At 55.6% G+C, this 16,638-nt stretch overlaps 7 protein-coding genes across 7 annotated transcripts; 1 reads left to right on the forward strand and 6 right to left on the reverse strand.

Moving 5' to 3' along the window:
* Positions 1–193: 193 nt before the first annotated feature.
* Positions 194–1,416, reverse strand: TRAVEDRAFT_184689 (uncharacterized protein; the record flags this gene model as incomplete). Its single annotated transcript, XM_008046790.1, has 9 exons — positions 194–277; positions 344–381; positions 448–605; positions 671–697; positions 758–823; positions 877–956; positions 1,015–1,052; positions 1,109–1,216; positions 1,287–1,416. Coding segments are annotated over 9 exons (729 nt in total), but the record flags the coding sequence as incomplete, so codon positions are not given.
* A 643-nt stretch (positions 1,417–2,059) lies between these two features.
* TRAVEDRAFT_40677 (GCN5-related N-acetyltransferase) lies at positions 2,060–2,581 on the reverse strand (the record flags this gene model as incomplete). Its single annotated transcript, XM_008046506.1, has 2 exons — positions 2,060–2,505; positions 2,563–2,581. 2 exons carry the CDS (start codon positions 2,579–2,581, stop codon positions 2,060–2,062), a joined length of 465 nt encoding a protein of 154 aa, XP_008044697.1.
* Positions 2,582–3,241: 660 nt separating this feature from the next.
* Positions 3,242–4,240, reverse strand: TRAVEDRAFT_175464 (E2 ubiquitin-conjugating protein UBC1). Its single transcript, XM_008046696.1, has 4 exons — positions 4,138–4,240; positions 3,950–4,071; positions 3,465–3,884; positions 3,242–3,388 (listed from the first exon to the last, which is right to left on the reverse strand). The coding sequence occupies exons 1-4, from the start codon at positions 4,175–4,177 to the stop codon at positions 3,302–3,304; spliced, it is 669 nt and encodes a 222-aa protein (XP_008044887.1). The 5' UTR covers positions 4,178–4,240; the 3' UTR covers positions 3,242–3,301.
* A 682-nt stretch (positions 4,241–4,922) lies between these two features.
* TRAVEDRAFT_40679 (thiamine diphosphate-binding protein) lies at positions 4,923–7,033 on the forward strand (the record flags this gene model as incomplete). Its single annotated transcript, XM_008046507.1, has 7 exons — positions 4,923–5,174; positions 5,230–5,359; positions 5,415–5,517; positions 5,568–5,710; positions 5,763–6,631; positions 6,690–6,728; positions 6,782–7,033. The coding sequence occupies 7 exons, from the start codon at positions 4,923–4,925 to the stop codon at positions 7,031–7,033; spliced, it is 1,788 nt and encodes a 595-aa protein (XP_008044698.1).
* Positions 7,034–7,325: 292 nt separating this feature from the next.
* Positions 7,326–10,617, reverse strand: TRAVEDRAFT_135912 (glycosyltransferase family 2 protein; the record flags this gene model as incomplete). The annotated part of the gene is made up of 14 exons (XM_008046697.1): positions 7,326–7,384; positions 7,445–7,536; positions 7,821–8,075; positions 8,190–8,287; positions 8,344–8,502; positions 8,567–8,788; positions 8,847–9,026; positions 9,089–9,181; positions 9,238–9,285; positions 9,360–9,483; positions 9,541–9,592; positions 9,654–9,956; positions 10,015–10,067; positions 10,124–10,617. The coding sequence occupies 14 exons, from the start codon at positions 10,615–10,617 to the stop codon at positions 7,326–7,328; spliced, it is 2,232 nt and encodes a 743-aa protein (XP_008044888.1).
* Positions 10,618–12,307: 1,690 nt separating this feature from the next.
* On the reverse strand, positions 12,308–13,304 carry TRAVEDRAFT_53783 (NAD-P-binding protein; the record flags this gene model as incomplete). Its single annotated transcript, XM_008046698.1, has 5 exons — positions 12,308–12,438; positions 12,499–12,568; positions 12,644–12,874; positions 12,949–13,198; positions 13,267–13,304. The coding sequence occupies 5 exons, from the start codon at positions 13,302–13,304 to the stop codon at positions 12,308–12,310; spliced, it is 720 nt and encodes a 239-aa protein (XP_008044889.1).
* Positions 13,305–14,200: 896 nt separating this feature from the next.
* Positions 14,201–15,558, reverse strand: TRAVEDRAFT_24584 (uncharacterized protein; the record flags this gene model as incomplete). The annotated part of the gene is made up of 3 exons (XM_008046462.1): positions 14,201–14,431; positions 14,499–14,666; positions 14,719–15,558. The coding sequence occupies 3 exons, from the start codon at positions 15,556–15,558 to the stop codon at positions 14,201–14,203; spliced, it is 1,239 nt and encodes a 412-aa protein (XP_008044653.1).
* Positions 15,559–16,638: the final 1,080 nt, after the last annotated feature.

The following is a 16,638-nucleotide window of genomic DNA, read 5'->3' on the forward strand; positions in this document are numbered from 1 at the left end:
ACTGGGGGTCTGGGGCCAAGCTGATGCTTGATGACGATACAGTAGTGGTGGTGTTCGAATAAGGCACTGCTGACGATGTTCCGGCCTTGCTCGACGCCAAGGACGTCGCCAGCGTCCCGGATACGGAAACCTGCGAGGGCGTCGGCGAGGGTGTCGGGGTCGGTGATGTGCTGCTCGTCTGGTCGGCGGTGGTGGATATGTCGACGCTAAAGTTCGTAGTCACGAGCTCCGCGGCACCTGTGAACGGCTCTGTGCCGACCTGGATCGCCTGCACGAACTGTGGACGCGCGTCGTTAAGCTCATTTCTCCCTCCAACTTGTCTATAATAAGAAACGAAACCTACCTGCGTCTTCGCGACACCTTGCTGGTCAACAAGATACTCTGCGGAAGCGCACGGCGTAGTTAGACGCGTACTCAGTCAAATAGTGGCCGTGGAGGCGGACGCACGGAAGAAGTCGGCGAGGTCCGCGCGGAAGTCGGTGATGTCGCCCTCCGCAGTGATGAACGAGAACACGTCCCAGTTCGAGTTCGGGCCGTGCTTGAGCGTCCAGGTGTGTCCACCGACGCGAAGGTTCTGTGCGACGACGTTGCCGATCCCGCCGACGCTAAACCCGCCGACAGGTAAGGAAATCAGTATCAAGGACGTAGTGATGTTTTCGTGGGTACGCACCCTCCACGCTGGGAGAGCCAGATCATGCTGCGCAAGGCACGTTAGTTTGAGGGCGGTAGTGGGTCACGAAAGGGCTGCGGTGCTCACATCTCATAAGAGGACGCCGCGGACGCTGGGTCGCCTGCTTGGGGCACACCTGTCCAAAGGTCGTATCTGTGACGTGTGGTTCGATACAGCGTAAAGATGTATGTGATTGTTGCACGTACGAAACGTCCGCGCGGAGATCGGAATCTGCGGACTTGTAGAACCACTGCCAGTTTGTGGGCGCAGTCACGATGTCCTGGAGCTGATAACGTTCCTGCCAGTCAATTTCTCGTCACTTCTAGTGTGGCTGAGTTAGCCACCTGCATGCCCTTCGCGGTGTTGTGGTACAAGTTAGGATCTGTAACATTCTCAGTCAATGATCGAGATATGCAGACAGGGACGTGGCTCCCGCACAGCTCTTGACATTGTCCGGACTTTGCGACCACTGGTAAGTCGTTGACCACGACGCGGAGTCGCCATTGGTGGAAATGAGTGTCGTCGTTTGTGAGCCTACACCGGTGTCTATAGTTACATCCTTGGTCAACAACCGTACACACTAGACAAGCGCATCAGGGAATAAACGGCAGCTTACTGGCTCCCCAGAGGTTCTGGCACAGCGTGTATACACCTGCGGCGGTGCAGTCGTTGCCCTGCAGTGTGGTCTGCGCGGTAGCCACATGGACAAGCGACGCGATGAGGCCGGCAGCACAGAGGCGCGCCATAAGTTAAATTTTCCTAAAGCGAAACGGATGTGAATATCGAGGTTGTCAGTCAACGTGGAAGAAGGAGCAGGGAAGAGTGCGTGTGGCTCGCGCGAGGAGATATATGCACTCACGAAGTCCGCGCTTGGACAACACGTGTCAAAGCGCAAGTGCAACTTCTGGCCAAGGGGGTGCAAAGGGAAGCCGGATGTGCGCCGGGAGAGCGCGGGCGCGCGCGACAGCAAAGTCGTGGCACATGCCCCGTGGAACCATCGGCGTCTCGCCGCCGACAGTTCTCGGACCTGGATTCGGAGACAGATGGCCCTCCCGAGAACATGCGGATCTTCATCACTGCGTAGTTGTTGAGATATCGGGGGACGGGTCGGAGTCGGGAGTCGGGATATCTGGATGATACGAAGGATGAGTGGTTGTGGCAAAGTTAAACTTTGGCTACGATATAGCAAGATCCGCTGCAAACCAATGTAGTATGAAGCGTTCCTGATATGGGCATCAAAGCACAAGTGGGGGCCCATTATGAGTTGAGTACCCCGAGAGTCGTCTGGAGGCCCTGCACAGGGTCTGGATATCTGAAGAGCCGGTCTCTCTTCAGAGAAATGGTCGCAGGCCACGAGTCTGAATGTCGCTGGGAGTAGCTTTTCATATCCTATAGTGCCCGCATCATCCGAGTGTACTCGATGTCGCCCTTGTAGAACACCTCTCCAAACCTCCGCATGCCTCTGCGCTCGTACCACCCCGCCGCGCTCGTGCGGGCGTCGCACCACACGACGCCGCATCCCATCTCGCCTGCTGCGACTTCAAAAACTTGCGTGAGCAGGCGCGTCCCGATGCCCTTGCCCTGGTGCTCGGGCGCGCACGCGAATTTGCGGAAGCGTGCGGCAGGTTGCGTCGACGTAGAGGCACCCGATGCCGCCGGTAGAGGGTCGATGAAGACGGAAATAACCGCGACTGCGACAGGTGATCCAGGAAGGAACGCGCCGTAGTGCAGTCCGGACGCGTCTTCTTGCAAGAGAACGTGCGAGACGGGGTGATCTGGCCAGAGAATGGCGTGGCGGAGAGGCACAGTCTCTTCTGCTGCGATTCGCCTTATATCTGGCCAGATCAACTAGTATGTGAGCGTTTTCGAAATCCATGTTAGGGAGAACCCACCCATCTTGTCCGCACTCATGGTTGTTAGGAACGAAGCGGGAGCGTAGATTAAAAATGAACCACGTGGATAGACGCGCGACCTGTGCCGACGTTTCTTGCTTCAAGTTCCTGCGCTCAGTTGTCGTGGCTCAGCCTATTTAGATTGAAAAAAACTACAGAAAGGCTACGTGTGGTTCTTCCTGATGGTAAGCGCAGCCTTATAAGCACGCCTTTCAATTGACCATCGTACGACCACACGGCCTGCTTTCTGTCTGGAATCTGGATTTCACGACATTCTCACATATCGGCTCAAAATGGGCTTGCGATCGCCGTAGTGCCGCATTCTGGTATTTAGGAGAGCATGCAGCCCGATGTGCATTGGATAGCTCAGCCTGTAAAGCTGTAAGTCTGACGGGTGAGCCATTTCAGAGGTACGAACCGCTACGTTCGTGGTTCCGTACGCGAAGACGTGGAGTCAAACAAATTGAGATATTCGTTTACATCGTGCTGGCCGGCATGCTGATCAGGTCATTCTAGACAGGTTGAATGGCGAGGCCTGTAGAGACGGAAAGCATGCAGACATGTGCTGAGTGACGCAAATGCCCGCATGCTTTCCAAACTATATGATGTCAGTCGAGATTACAACATCCTACCTGCAGCACGCGGGCGTGATGACGAATCGTCTGGACAAAAACTTGCAGAGAAAACAAGTGGGTATGAATGTGGCAGCGTGATCACACGCACACTAGGAGTACAGTTGCTATTTCAAGAGTTCCTCGACGATTCGGTCGTCATTGATATTTGCCACATTCGCGCCGCGGTAGTTCAGTCGCCTCAGCACATCAATCTGTCCGACACACAGCGAGACGCGCCACACATCAGTCACTGAAGCCTACACGGGCAGGGAAGCAGCGAACACGCACCACCTTCGCCCGCTCAAAGCCAAGCGCCTCGAACTGCGCGACGTGCGCCCTGTCCAGCCCCGCCATCGCGATCTCGTCCCGCTCCGCGGCCTTGCCGACCTTCCCCGCGACGTTCTTGCCACCCCCGGGGCCGCCGGCGTACACGGATGTCCAATAGCGCGCAGTGTCCTCGAAGCTGCTCTTGCTGGTCATGTAGTGCTTCGCGACCTCGGCGTCCTGGGGATCACGGGGCTCGGGCGAGCATAGGAGGGACTGGAGGGAGATGAGCGTGCTCTTCAGCGTGAGCACCGGCGACCACGCGTCCTTGAGGATGTCGAGGCAGATGGCGCCCGACGCCGAGGACACGTTCGGGTGGTACACTTTCGTGATGAACTTCATCTTCACCGGCTGGAAGGGGTAGTTGTCAGGGATCGCGATGTCCTGCGGGCGGGTGGCGATCAGGTGAGTACACGGGGTGGAGGCACCGGTGGCTGGGGTGTGCGTACGACTTGGAAGCGGCCGCCCTCGTACGGCGTGTCTTCTGGGCCGTCAAACCCGCCGATGAGGTGGAACGGGCTGTCATCTACGAGGTCGATGGTGATCTTGGATGACTTGTCGTTCTTGCAGTCTAGCCACACCCGCGCGGGTCGATGTGAGCGAAAGTGGCTCTCGATCTCGGTGGATGGCGGCGCACCTGCAATCTCCTTATTTACTCTGCGTAGTCTGGCGTCCATCGTGGTCTAGTCGTGGGGTCGTATCGATACAGAGGATGGGGGAGGTACAGCACGGAATTTATACAGGGTGTGGCGGTCGTGGACGTCGAGGTCAAGGCTTGTTCGGCAACGCCCGCGCGAAGGGCTTTGGCGACTTTTTGGCGGCAACCTTCTCTCGTTCTCCCGCCATCTCCTCCGCTCTTTACAACAAAAGACCCATCCTTTTGTTCATGGCTTGCTTCAGAAACCCGTTTCTTCAGGGTGCATATTTTCGAGATGATTATTGTGATAGCGCGCTACCGTTCTGCACACCCGCTTCAGCGCACCCAGGCTGGCCCACACCGTGAGGTACGTAAAATGCACTTCAGGGATACAGCGATACGACGATACTGATGGCAAACGCAGTATGCCTGTGCATCTGTGAAGCCGTTACGAGTTCCTGTTGCACTTATTTGAGGGATCACCGCTTGCTCTGGGAAACTTCGCCTCATGGTTCTTCATCCCACACCCTGCCATAGGAACCTTGGGCGAACTAAGTCAGGACATCTAATGCCCTGCGGCCCATTTCTACGGCTATACACTTTCCGGCTTCTGCCTCCAGCGACATCATGCGTCTACTCGTTCTCCCACGTCCACGCAAACGGTCCGCCAAACGCGCCGTACCAGTCATCTGACGCTATTCCGAGAATATTCAACCCTCTCCCAAGGCCTTCCGTATCTGCACATCTTCTTGTTACGCTCTGCCCGGACTCACCTAGGTGCTGAGATGTACACTACTGCCTCCGTCTTTTTCAAGACCCTCACAGATGCGGGAATCACCCACGCCTTCGTGAACTGGGGTAGCGACCATTCCGCGTTCCTGGAGGATCTGCACCGGCAACGTACCGAGCTCGGGAAGACGGTCGTCGAGATCGTGACCTGCCCGAGCGAGTATGTCGCGCTCACTGCCGCGCACGGATATGCGCAGGTCACTGGCAATCCCGCGGTGGTGATCGTCCACGTCGATGTCGGAACACAGGCGTGTGTCTCCCTAGATCTCCATGAAATTCGTCGGCATTTACGGGTCCTATCAGGCACTGGCGGGCGCCGTTCACAACGTCGATAGGGGCCAGGCTCCTGTCTTAATATTCGCGGGATCTTCGCCATTCAGTGCCAATGGCGAACTGCGGGGCACCAAGAACGAATTCATAATGTGGATCCAAGGTAGGCTCCGTACTATCTCAAATGCATCGTCTATACCTGGTCTATCTCTGTCTAGATGTCCCAGATCAACCTGCTATCGTACGGCAGTATATGCGCTATGTGGGCCAGATTCATAGCGGGAAGAACGCATCGAAGGTGATCATGCGAGCTCTACAAATGTATGTATACTGCACTTCGTGCGACTCTCAAACTGACGAGCCTCGGGAAGCGCCACGAGCCAGCCCAAAGGGCCAGTATACCTCTGGGCGCGGCGCGAGGTTACAGACGAGGATGTTGATGAGGCGACCATGAACGCGATCGTCCCGCTGCAGAAGTGGCCATCGGTTGCACCTCCGGCGCTCACACCGTACGGTAAGTATTAGTTATTTTCACTCAATCCGATGGGTATTGACGATGCATTCAGCGGTCGAGACTATCGTTGCCGCGCTCACCCAGGCAGACTATCCGCTCATCGTCACCGCGAATGCAGGCCGGAACCCCGCCGCAGTGCCCCTCCTCGCCGAGCTCTCCAACGCCCTCGCGGCCGGTGTCATCTCCTGCGCTCCGTCCTCGCTCGCGCTCCCGTCAAGCCACCCCTACCATCTCGGCTACTTCTTCGGCGGGAAGCTGCCCTACCTGCCCGACGCGGATGTCGTCATCCTGCTCGACGTCGACGTGCCGTGGGTCGACGTGAACGACAACGCGCCGCGCGAGGGCGCGCGCGTCTTCGTCATCGACACGGACCCGCTCAAACGCACCTTCGGCTGGTCGCACGTCGACGCCGAGATGCTCTGCACAGCCGATGCCGCAACCGCCCTCCTCCAGCTGATAGAGGCCGTCCGCGCCTCTGACGCGCACGCCTTCAGTGCCAAGCTACAGGCGCGCAAGCAGCTCCTCGATGCATCCCGTGCGACATGGCGCGCGCAGCTGTCGCACGCAGAGACACTCCTGGCGCCCGATAGAGTCAAGCCCAGCGTGCCGTTCCTGCTCTCCGCGCTGCGCACGGCTGTGTCTGCGGGGACGCCGAGCGCCGGGAAGAAGGTGCTGTGGCTGAACGAGGCGGCGAGCGCGTCGGGGCTGATCTGGAACCATATTGGGGCGGACACGCCCGGGAGCATGTTCATGTCTGGCGGGACGAGCCTCGGGTGGGTGTTGGGGGCGAGCGTGGGGGCGTCGATTGGCGCGAAGGTCGCGGGCACGGGCGTCGAGCTTGTGGTGTCTCTTACTGGCGACGGCAACTATCTCTTCGGGGCGCCTGCGGCGACCTTTTGGGTGGCGAGACGGTATGATACAGTGAGCGCACAGCCTTCGCCGCTAGTAAGAACTCATATTCTAATGACCGCCCGTATAGCCGTTCCTCATGGTCATCCTGAACAATCGCGGGTGGTTTGTACGTATTGTTCTCCCTCCTGGCAACAACCTGCTTCTCACTCGTTTTTACAGAGCCCGAAGTATTCGATGCGAGCTATGCATCCCACGGGACTTGGAAGCGCGGTCTCGGGCGAGAAGCTGACCGTCGGGTTCGGAGAGGAACATAACGCGGACTATGCGGGAGTCGCCGCGGCTGCTGGTGGCGCATGGGCACGGCAGGTCGCGCGTGCAGACGAGCTACGGGGTGCATTCGAAGAGGCGATTAAGGTCGTCATGGAGGAACGAAGGTGTGCGGTGATTGACTGCATCATCGAGTCGATCTAGGATGATAGTTGTCCAGTCGGTGCGGTTGTGGCAGCTACCGCGGGTGCTTGTACGAGGCTGGAATGGCGTTTCTGTAGACGGGAGTCTGCCCGCAAATCGAAGCGTTGGCTCTATTTATTTTGTTGACTTGGGACCCTAGGGCGACATCCAGCGGCACTTTAGTAGTAGTTGAGCGTGTATAGCAGAAACATCTATGGTGCTATTGTACATCGAGTTCGTGACTAATCACGTCGGCGAGAGAAATCCCGAAGCCCACTTCCAAGACGCAGATCACAAAGAAACGTAGGCTCCTCTATTTCCTAGGCAGTATACGTACGAGCATGTACACCAGCAAGCCGACAAAGCGAAACACTGCGACGGCACGGTCCTGTCAGCTGGTACGTATTTCAGACGATGAATAGTACGACTTACGCGCAAACCCGGCGAGAGAGTAAAGGATGAAGCCCAAAAATCCGTCGACGGTGTTGTGCACGCCCTTGTCAGCCGCCTTTCCTGTCGCGGAGCTGAAATCTGAAGTTCAGCCATTCGTGACCAGGCCTCTCTTCACGCAAACGACACACATGGTGATAGCCGCTAACAGTGCCTGCGAAACCGCGATGACGGGAGGTCAATCAACGTACCCAAATCGTGGGTCAAAATTTACTCACATTTGTGAGCATCCACGATAGCAGGACCTAACGAACTCCCGCATCTTAGTAACATGACACGGCATCCGTAAATAGACTTAAATCGTACCCTGTGTGGAGAGCGTCAGCGTGTGGAAGGAGCCGTAGCGGAGGATCCTCACTGTGATCTAAATTTTCTAGGACGGTCGTTCTTTTGTGCGTCTGAGTCCAGGTGCGCTTCGTCCCGGCCTTTTAGTCCCTTGACCGCGGCGTCATACTCCAAATCCTTGGCGGCGGCGGCGACCTCGGAGGCGGTGCGGTGGACTGTTTTGTCCTTCTTCTTCCTCGTTGAACTCGTCGCCTTCGTCTCGTGTGTGGGGGGAATAGTTTTGGGTGTACTCTTTTCATCGCGGGCCTTTGTTCCCCATGACACGTCACTGATTGGTTGATTATAATGTCAGCCGGGCGGACAGGGCAAAGGTTTTAAGGGCCGCACTGAACGTTGGCAAACTGTCGATTGAGGTCATTAGCATGACCTTCTGCCGCTGGACGGGGACAGACGTACTGCGTAGACACTGAGCACGGAGACATATGAAGGGGCGATGAGCAGATATTGTATCAAGGATGTGGCCATGTGCCACGGCTCGAGCTGCAACCTGTGTGTCAGTATCAAATACAAGCGAACAAGGCACAGCAGATACGGACGCATATGAGCGAAGCAAGACAGTACAGCCCAAGAGTCGCCAACAGAGGTATGGCGATATTCCTGAAGATTGAGTTCGCGAAGAGGGTGCTAAGCCTGAAAGGCCGATCGTTCTTGACCGCATGAGTGATCTCGTTGATCGTGATATATATCGCCGCAGCCTGTACGCATCGCATACACATTTTAGCCCACCTTGGCTTGATCAAGCAATAGAGGAGAACGCACCGTCATATACACCGTGATGACCCCGAAGCCGATGAGGGCCATTGTATAACCCCACCTTGCCCCCTGCGGCCGATTGCCCAGAGCGAGGACAATGCAGACAATGAGTAAGCCGAGATACAAGTAATTGAAGATGACGTTGAGACGGTGAACGCTCCGTCCAAGGTTGAACGACGGGTCCTCCAAAGACTCGCTGAGGATGCTGAACGAGATGTAGTAGATTCCCTGCGTCAAGTTCCTGAACACGTTGGTCGTATCAAGAATAAGTAATGTCATCACTTACGAGAGCGAACCAGGAGAACACGAGGTTGAAGCATTGATACACTAGCTCGATGTGGAACCAGAATTTGCGTAGCCAGGAGTGCTTTGAGCGATAGATGTAGTAGAAACGAATTATGCTGTGAAGAGCTCCAAAGAACGAGCCGTTCGACCACCGACGCCGCTGACTGATTAATTCAGGAACCTGACCAGACGTCAGCACCCAGTCTACCGTTGTGTATGTGCAGCTGTGTAGTATACACGTACCTCTTTTGGGACATCCGTGACAGCATATGCGGACTGGACGTAGTGGAGGAGCCACTTTTCATCCCGCCTCGAGACTATTTCCCAGCACAAAATCTACCACGCTTGCGTCGGGAAGTGTGTCTTACGCAAGAACTGTCCTTGTAACTTACTCGATCCTCTGCTAGGTACATGTTCGCGCGGAACATGCTCCTCTTAGCCTCCGCGCCACTAGCTCCGTACTAGTAGCACATAGTCAGCAAGCAATCTCGTGAAGTAGAAAAATGTACCTTACTTTCTCTTCACCAAGGAAGTACTTCTGCAGTGGGCCTTCACCATCCGGGTCGTTCTGCACTGCCGTGTAGCGGTATGCGCTGAAAGCGCCAGGCAGAACGGTGATGTAGCCGAAGATCGACTCTCTGCAAGAACAGGAAGTTAGCCCACTGTGAGGTCATTATCATCCCGAGTCTACTCACAGAGGTTTGTCAAGAATGTTCGACATCTTGTACTCAAAGTTCTGCGCAGCTACTGTCAAAAAAAGGAGTTAATGTTCCGTCGTACCTGCAGTACGTCGACAACGGTGTCTTACCAAGGGGATTGATCAGGTTCCGCATGTACTTGCCTTTCAGCGCAATAATTTCGCCGCAAGCTCCACCGACCTGACGGTTGGTGTCAAACGCCTTCCACAAATGGTAGATCGACCTGGATCCGGGCATCGTGCCGACGTCCAAGAGAACACAGACGTTTGGCTGGAGGATCCGCCCGAACGCGTTAAAAAACCACCGGTGCGAGTTGATCTTTTTCTCGTTGTTCTCCTTCAGGCAGAAGATGACCTGCACTGGTTCAATTCCGTATTTCGCGCCTTGAATTTTCATTGTCTCCGTCACAGAAACTGTGCGAGGAATTCAACTGCATATCACAGCCTAGTAGCGGAGATGGCCCCCCCTTACCTTGCGTCGTGTACTCGTAAATGTGTGCAGTCACAGGCTCTTCGCTGGGGCGGCTGTCCTTTTCCTGTAAGACTAGTAAGCCTTGGTATGCGCGTGAGAGTGCAGAAACTGACTGACTATATCCAGATATACTCCCATCGCGGTGAGAGCACATAGCGTGCGCGGATCGATTTCCTGTCGTCCGTCAGACACAATGCATACAACTACTTTCTGCCAACTCCCTGGTCCCCACATCTTGTCCCCTTCGCGTTCACACAGATATGCAATGTTCTCCATTACGCTACGCATGGTCTGGCAGAATAGCTTCACGTCCTCGTTGAACATCGTAATCACGATGAATAACTCCGTGACGCGAGCGGGCCGGAGTTCGACCTGCCGCAGCGTGAAATTGTCCTTGAAATCATCCGGACCACACGTCACCGCAGAATACCTCACATGCGTAAACTCTGAGGTCTTTGGGAGTTGCTTGGCACACATGCCCAACACCGCGCCGGGTACTGCTTCCAGCGAGGACCGTTGCAACTTCGCGGCGTGTAGGGTTCGGTCAGGATCGGTAAGCGTCGGTATCGTACCGGATTTGAAGGGACTGTTTTGGTGGGCCATAGAAGCCGATGCGACAGAGATGCCTACGACGGGAGCAATGTCCGGTTCGGAAGATCTGGGAGGCCCTGGGGAAGACTGAGGAGCAGACTCCTCACGCGCACGGATAGGTTGGACAGATTTCGTATGTCCCTTGGAATGGGACGGGTTATGCGATGAAGACTTTGAGAGCGGGGGAGCGGGGGGGAGTGATGGTGACAGGGTGGCTTCGAACGACGGTCCAACAGGGGGCGCCGGCAGGAGTCGGGGCGAGTCGCTGGTCACCAATCGTGGCGAGGCTGAGACAGCTTGGCCTATCTGCATATTTTTAAGACATAGACCGCGGTAAAGCACGATAATCTCACATCTGTGGGAGGCATCGTGTTCTGAAGCTTTGTAGCACAACTATGAGTCGACCTCTACGAGCTCTGTTAGCGTAGTGTTGTCCCAGCCGTCGTCGGGAGACTCACCGGTTCAGTGTTTGAGAGAGAGTTGGGCCAAGCTCGGGGAACAAAAGATGGGCATTTTATAGACACGGAGCCGCCCGAGAACCGCAGGCGGGCGGTAGACTGTACGAGCACTGGTCTAACACAATGAGTAATAGCGTGTCTCCACCGCCGGAGTTTGGAGGGTTGTGTCGCACAACGATCCACATTGAAGTTTCTTCCACGACGGTGGCGGTCCTCATGGTGAGTACCAAGGTTCACGAAGGAGAAACATGAGAAATGTACTGCCTTTTTTCCCGAGATAAGATGGTGAGATAAGATGGGAATATATCATTGTGGTGGACGTGGTGGATGTGGCGCAATTGGATGCGGTGCGAGACGTTGTCGTGAGCGAAGTCGAGGCCGAGGCCGATATCGGATGCCCAAGGCTGCTCGACGGGGTCGTCCAACTACTCCATCCAATCGTTATAAAGGGTGAAGGCCTGATGTCTATACAGTACTCAGTGAATGGTGTGGACGGCAGCGGACCCCAAACCTTCAGCAACCGCGGATTATTTGATCGAAGAGGGCGTGAATGTCGATGAGCCCTACTAGTTTGCCACGTAAAATCCGGGGACGTCGGCAGGAAGACCGCTGCTCCAGCTGTATATGTGTGGTAAATCTCCTGTAGCCACAGGAAATCAAATGCGGAGAGCGTACATATAAAATGTGCCAGCCAAAACTTGGGGGGACTTGTGCTGCACTTGAGCGCTGTGAGAGATACATATGAGCGCTTTGTGAAGGATACGCTTGCCGAGATGCCGAGCATACGTCCGCCAGCGCTTTAGCCTTTGGGCGCTTATAACATCGTGACCGTCCGCTTGAATGGCAGGATGCGCATGTGGCCTGAGGCCTGAGGTCCTGGCACTGCAAACGTTGAAGTTGCCCAACGTTGTTTTAGTTGTTCAAAATCCGAGTCATAGACCGAACACGCTATGTATCCCACGGGCCTTGGAACCGCCGTCTCGGACGAGAAACTGACCGTCGGGTTCAAGGGGGAACTCAGCGCGGACTAAGTACGCGGGACTCGCCACGGCTGCCGGTGGCGCACGGGCTCGGCAGGTCGCGCGTGGGAATGAGCTGCGGGGTATGTTCGAGGAGCCGATGATGGTGATCACGGAGGAGCGGAGGTGTGCAGTAATCGACTGTATCGTCGAGTCGATCTAGACACAAACCATATCGCTGTGTCTACACGATTTACGGTACAAGGGCGCATCACAGTTGTAGCTTCACCATGGGATAGTCTCGCCATTGTAGCGCAGGTACTTGCCGCTGTCGGTGGTGGTCGCGGAGGTGATTATCTTGAGGATACCCGAAACGCTCTCGTGCGGCTCGAGCTGCGCTCCCTCGCCACCCATGTCTGTTCAAAACATATATGAGCATACAGAGTCTAATGCAGTGCTTGTGCTCGACCACGCACCTGTCTTAACCCATCCAGGGCACAAGGTGATGACCGTAAAATCTGGGCGCTCCAGCTTCTGTTTGTACGCCTGTAGTGAAGAAGTGATATACGCAATGAGGAAAACAATGGCGTATAGGCTCGTAGAAAACGAGTAAGAACGCACGAGCATGTTCAAAGCAGCCTTGGTCATGGAGTAGGACCCAAAACGTGCGCCGACATGGCCTGCGGTCCCGATGCTCCCCCCAGTGCTCGAGATATGCAGGATCTTCTTTTCCGTGCCTTTCTCGAGAAAGGGAAGGGCTACCTGCGAGACCAGCGCAGGGCCGACGGAATTCGTCTTAAAGGTGTCTAGAAGCCCTTCCGCCTCCATGGTGAACACGGTATCGAGAGGTCCCTGCCGCGGGACGGCAGAAATATTAGTTGACGTGATATTGTGCGGCTTGGGGGCTGATGGATGATGGCACGTACAACAGCAGCGTTGTTGATGAGGTATTCGAGGCCACTGTCGCCGAGGATCGCCTGTAGATCCTTCGCGGACGCTCGGATGCTCTCAAAGTCGCTGACGTCGAGCTTGATAACGTGCAGCGTCCCTTTCGCTGTCTTCTGCAAGTCCTTTAGAGCGGTCGCCTTTTCTGGAGTACGAGCAGCCGCTACGACGACATTGGTCGGAGACGAGAGCAGCTGCCGCACGATCTCGAAACCAATGCCGCGGTTTGCTCTAAAACATACATGGACCATATGTTAATCGGCCCGAGTCCTCAAGGCGAAGTATACACGGTCACTCACCCGGTAACGAGCCAAGAGGTAGGACGAGCTGTGGACATCGTGGTTTCGTCAGGCAATGTGAACGGATACGAAATGTGTTGATCTCATACTGACCTGCTCTCATCCTGCTATTATACTATGAAGTCCGTGAGACAACTGTGAGATGGTGATTCTAGCGAATGCCGATCGGGCTTTGGGATAGTAGAGAGTCTGTCCGTCCTTCGCGCTATGCTGTGCAAAATGTGTCAAGAGTATTTGAGACGAGCTGCGAGTCCGTCCGTCTTATGGGTGAGTCGGTAGTGAACGCGTGAATTGGCATCGTTTTCGCCGGTCCAACGTCCGGGGAGTTGCAGATCACGCTGCCTATCCACCAGTGTCTATATATATCGGCAAGGCTGTTAGGCATTTGTAAAATCTGTTTCACCAGCAAGTAAGCTTGTATCGTGCTTACCATGGCAGTACTATTTGAAAGCGACGTCACTCGGACCGGGGATACACAGTACGGCGCGCACTAGGAACTGCAGATACACCGCTGCCAACACTGTGAACGAGGCGTTCATTCGTGGTTCAGTATCTTTTTTTGCAAACTGGACCATCCTGTGGACTCACAGAACACCACATCAGAAGGACTCTGAAGGAGATGGCGGTGAGAGAGTAAGCGACGATAACCCACTGGTGGCGCTGTCTGGATGAGCGTCTAATCCCCTGCAACCACTCTCTTCCTGCCACTCACTCATGTACGTGCTCCCTCATCCACTCGGTATTAACCGCGATTGACACATTAACAAACTGTTCTAAATTCACAGTAATATCAAGAAAACACTCTGATCGGTCGAGCAATCGCTTCCCTGCTTTGAGTACTACATGATAAAATACAGAGGGGTATCCAAGTCCGACAATGCAAGCCGCGAAGTTACAGCACCACTTGACTTATGGAGTCCGCTCCAATCTATTATCATTCTATCATGTACGCATCCCCCGCGCTCACAGTTTGAAAGACTCCGTCCTTGTCCGCGCGTAGGTCGAGTGCACCACGGTCTAGAGCGACATACGCCCGCCTCAACGAAGGAATCTCTTGCACCATAAGGCGAGCGAGGTCCCGGGCCTCCTCGGCCTTCATGCTAGCATTCCAGAGTGCCGGAGCACGCTCTATGCGATAGGGCAGGGACTCCGCCTCTTCAAGCCTCTACAACGACCGATGTCAGCGCCGCGTCATACGGTCCCGTACACTGTGTTGCACAAGCGAGACGTACCTCTTCGAATTCTTGCGCTAAGTCTTCGTCTTGGTACTCAGCCTCCCAGCAGACGATGCTTGCCTTTGCCAATACAAGGGTGTGTAACTGGCCTTCAGGCGTCACGATCTTTTCGTCCGACGGCCTGTCAGCCCGAACTGCGGCAGCCAAGTAGCCGAAGCCCGGAAACTGTGCAGGATATCAGCGCGAAGATCCTCCAGAGATGACTCAATGCCCGCACCACATGTGGTAAGAAGTGCTGGCACTGCGTATCCTCTACGCCAAGGTACAGCAGTTTCGGGCAGCGCTGCACGATTGCGTGCACGAATCGCGGTACGTGCAGCACCACGAGTTCCGGGAAGCACATGCTGACGCTCAGGCCAACAAGCCGTGCCCCCAGGTATGCGCACAACCCCACGATCTCGCACATCGTCCACCAGTTCGGGTGCCGCGCGTGGCCGTCAAGGCCAACGGTGGTGTAGATTGCGTGGCCGTGCGGGTCCCCAGGGCGTACGTCGTCGAGCTGGAGCTTGAGCCGCGTCAGGTTCGTCCACACGTGCTGCGGGATGGAGTGGCGGAAACGCAGCGCGACGCCGGCGTGCGCCCAGTCCTCCCAGCGCTGCACGATGTACGCGGGGTGCATGCTGTGCCGCACGAGTGCCCACGCGAGCCTGCTCGTCAGGTAGGGGCGCGTGCCACACCGGTAGCGCTCCCAGTCCCAGTGGGTGCGCGTAGCAACACCGAGCTTCAGGGTGGGCGCGATGGCGCGTGCCTCCTCGGGGATATCCATGTCTGGGTCGGCGAGGGAGCGCACTTCCGTGGCGTCGATGCGCCCCCAGTCGCGGAACCAGAACACCCTGTCCCCGTCGCCGACATTGTACAAAGCGGCTGGCTCTGACATTTGCCGCAGGAACATCCGAGGATCAGGGTGGGTTGCATCCTGTTCGTTTAGATCCACGTCGGTGGTATTGCAGGGCGATTCGCATAGGTGTTCGTATCCCGTGACTTGTCCGAAGTGCGCTGCGGGGCATTTACTGGAGAGGATGACGGTGTCGGTGCCTCCTAGTATGGCTTCTGGCATTTCGACTTGGTTGGATTGGACTGGCGTGGTAAGTGAAGGTAGGTGTTGAGAGGAATACGCGTATAGAGCAGATGGGATTGGAATTGACTATCGCGAATGGCACACTGTATATACTCCTCTGGCGTAATTGTACTAGTACTCAGCGCCCGAGAAGCCCGTCGCCATGGTGTATGTAGTACTCCAGATTACAAGGACGTCAGATATCCGCTCACACACGCGCCCACAGAACGAAGCTGGGCTACTGGCACAGGTGTAAGAATGTCCATAAGCTGATGTCAAAAGTCATAGTAGAGTACAAGGCACTCCGCGTACATAAGTACAACAACGCGTGCATGCTTCTCTGAACTACGCGCAACAGAACAGCATGTATAGATGCCGAGATAGGACAATATCCTCGCGACCGGCTAATTGCCCATGCCCACGTCTATCCCACTGGCATGCGAGAAGTTCTCAAAAGAGGAGCCCTGGGAGAGGTCACGACTGTCTTGTCGGACGTGGTACTCCCGTCGCTGTTGATGCACACTTCAAAACAAGGCGACATAGCAGCGTTTATCACTTGTGGCAGGGTGGCGGGCATGTGTCCGTACGAGCGAGGTCCGAGCATGTCTTGTACAGTGTAGCGCAGAGGTCCTTGAGTTTGGCCGGCGCGATGGCAGCGTGGGCGTCGCCTGCAAACACGGGCATAAACTCGATGTCCTTGTACATGCGCAAATCTACGCTGCCTTGGTCCAGCACGACGTATGCACGTCTGAGCGAGGGGAACCTCTGCATCATGAGTGCTGCGAGTACTACACACGCTTCCTCTCGCATTATACCACGGATATACATATATATCTTCCAAGCGTGAACAAACCTTCGCGAAGGAGATCCTGCATGATCACATCACACGTGTCAGTAATGACCACAGATAAGACGCCGAGGGACCTATCGTAAGTCGCGTTCACGATGTTTCTCCCATGTTTCCTGCAGCAACATAGCGGACCTCGCATTAGGCAATCTGTTCCCTGTCTTTCGCATCGAAAACATGCCTCCTGCGCATGCCGTCAGGCGGAGATTTAAAGGAGGAAGGCGTTCTCTCAA

Source organism: Trametes versicolor (genome assembly GCF_000271585.1).
Source record: "Trametes versicolor FP-101664 SS1 unplaced genomic scaffold TRAVEscaffold_14, whole genome shotgun sequence".
Lineage (NCBI taxonomy): Eukaryota > Fungi > Basidiomycota > Agaricomycetes > Polyporales > Polyporaceae > Trametes > Trametes versicolor.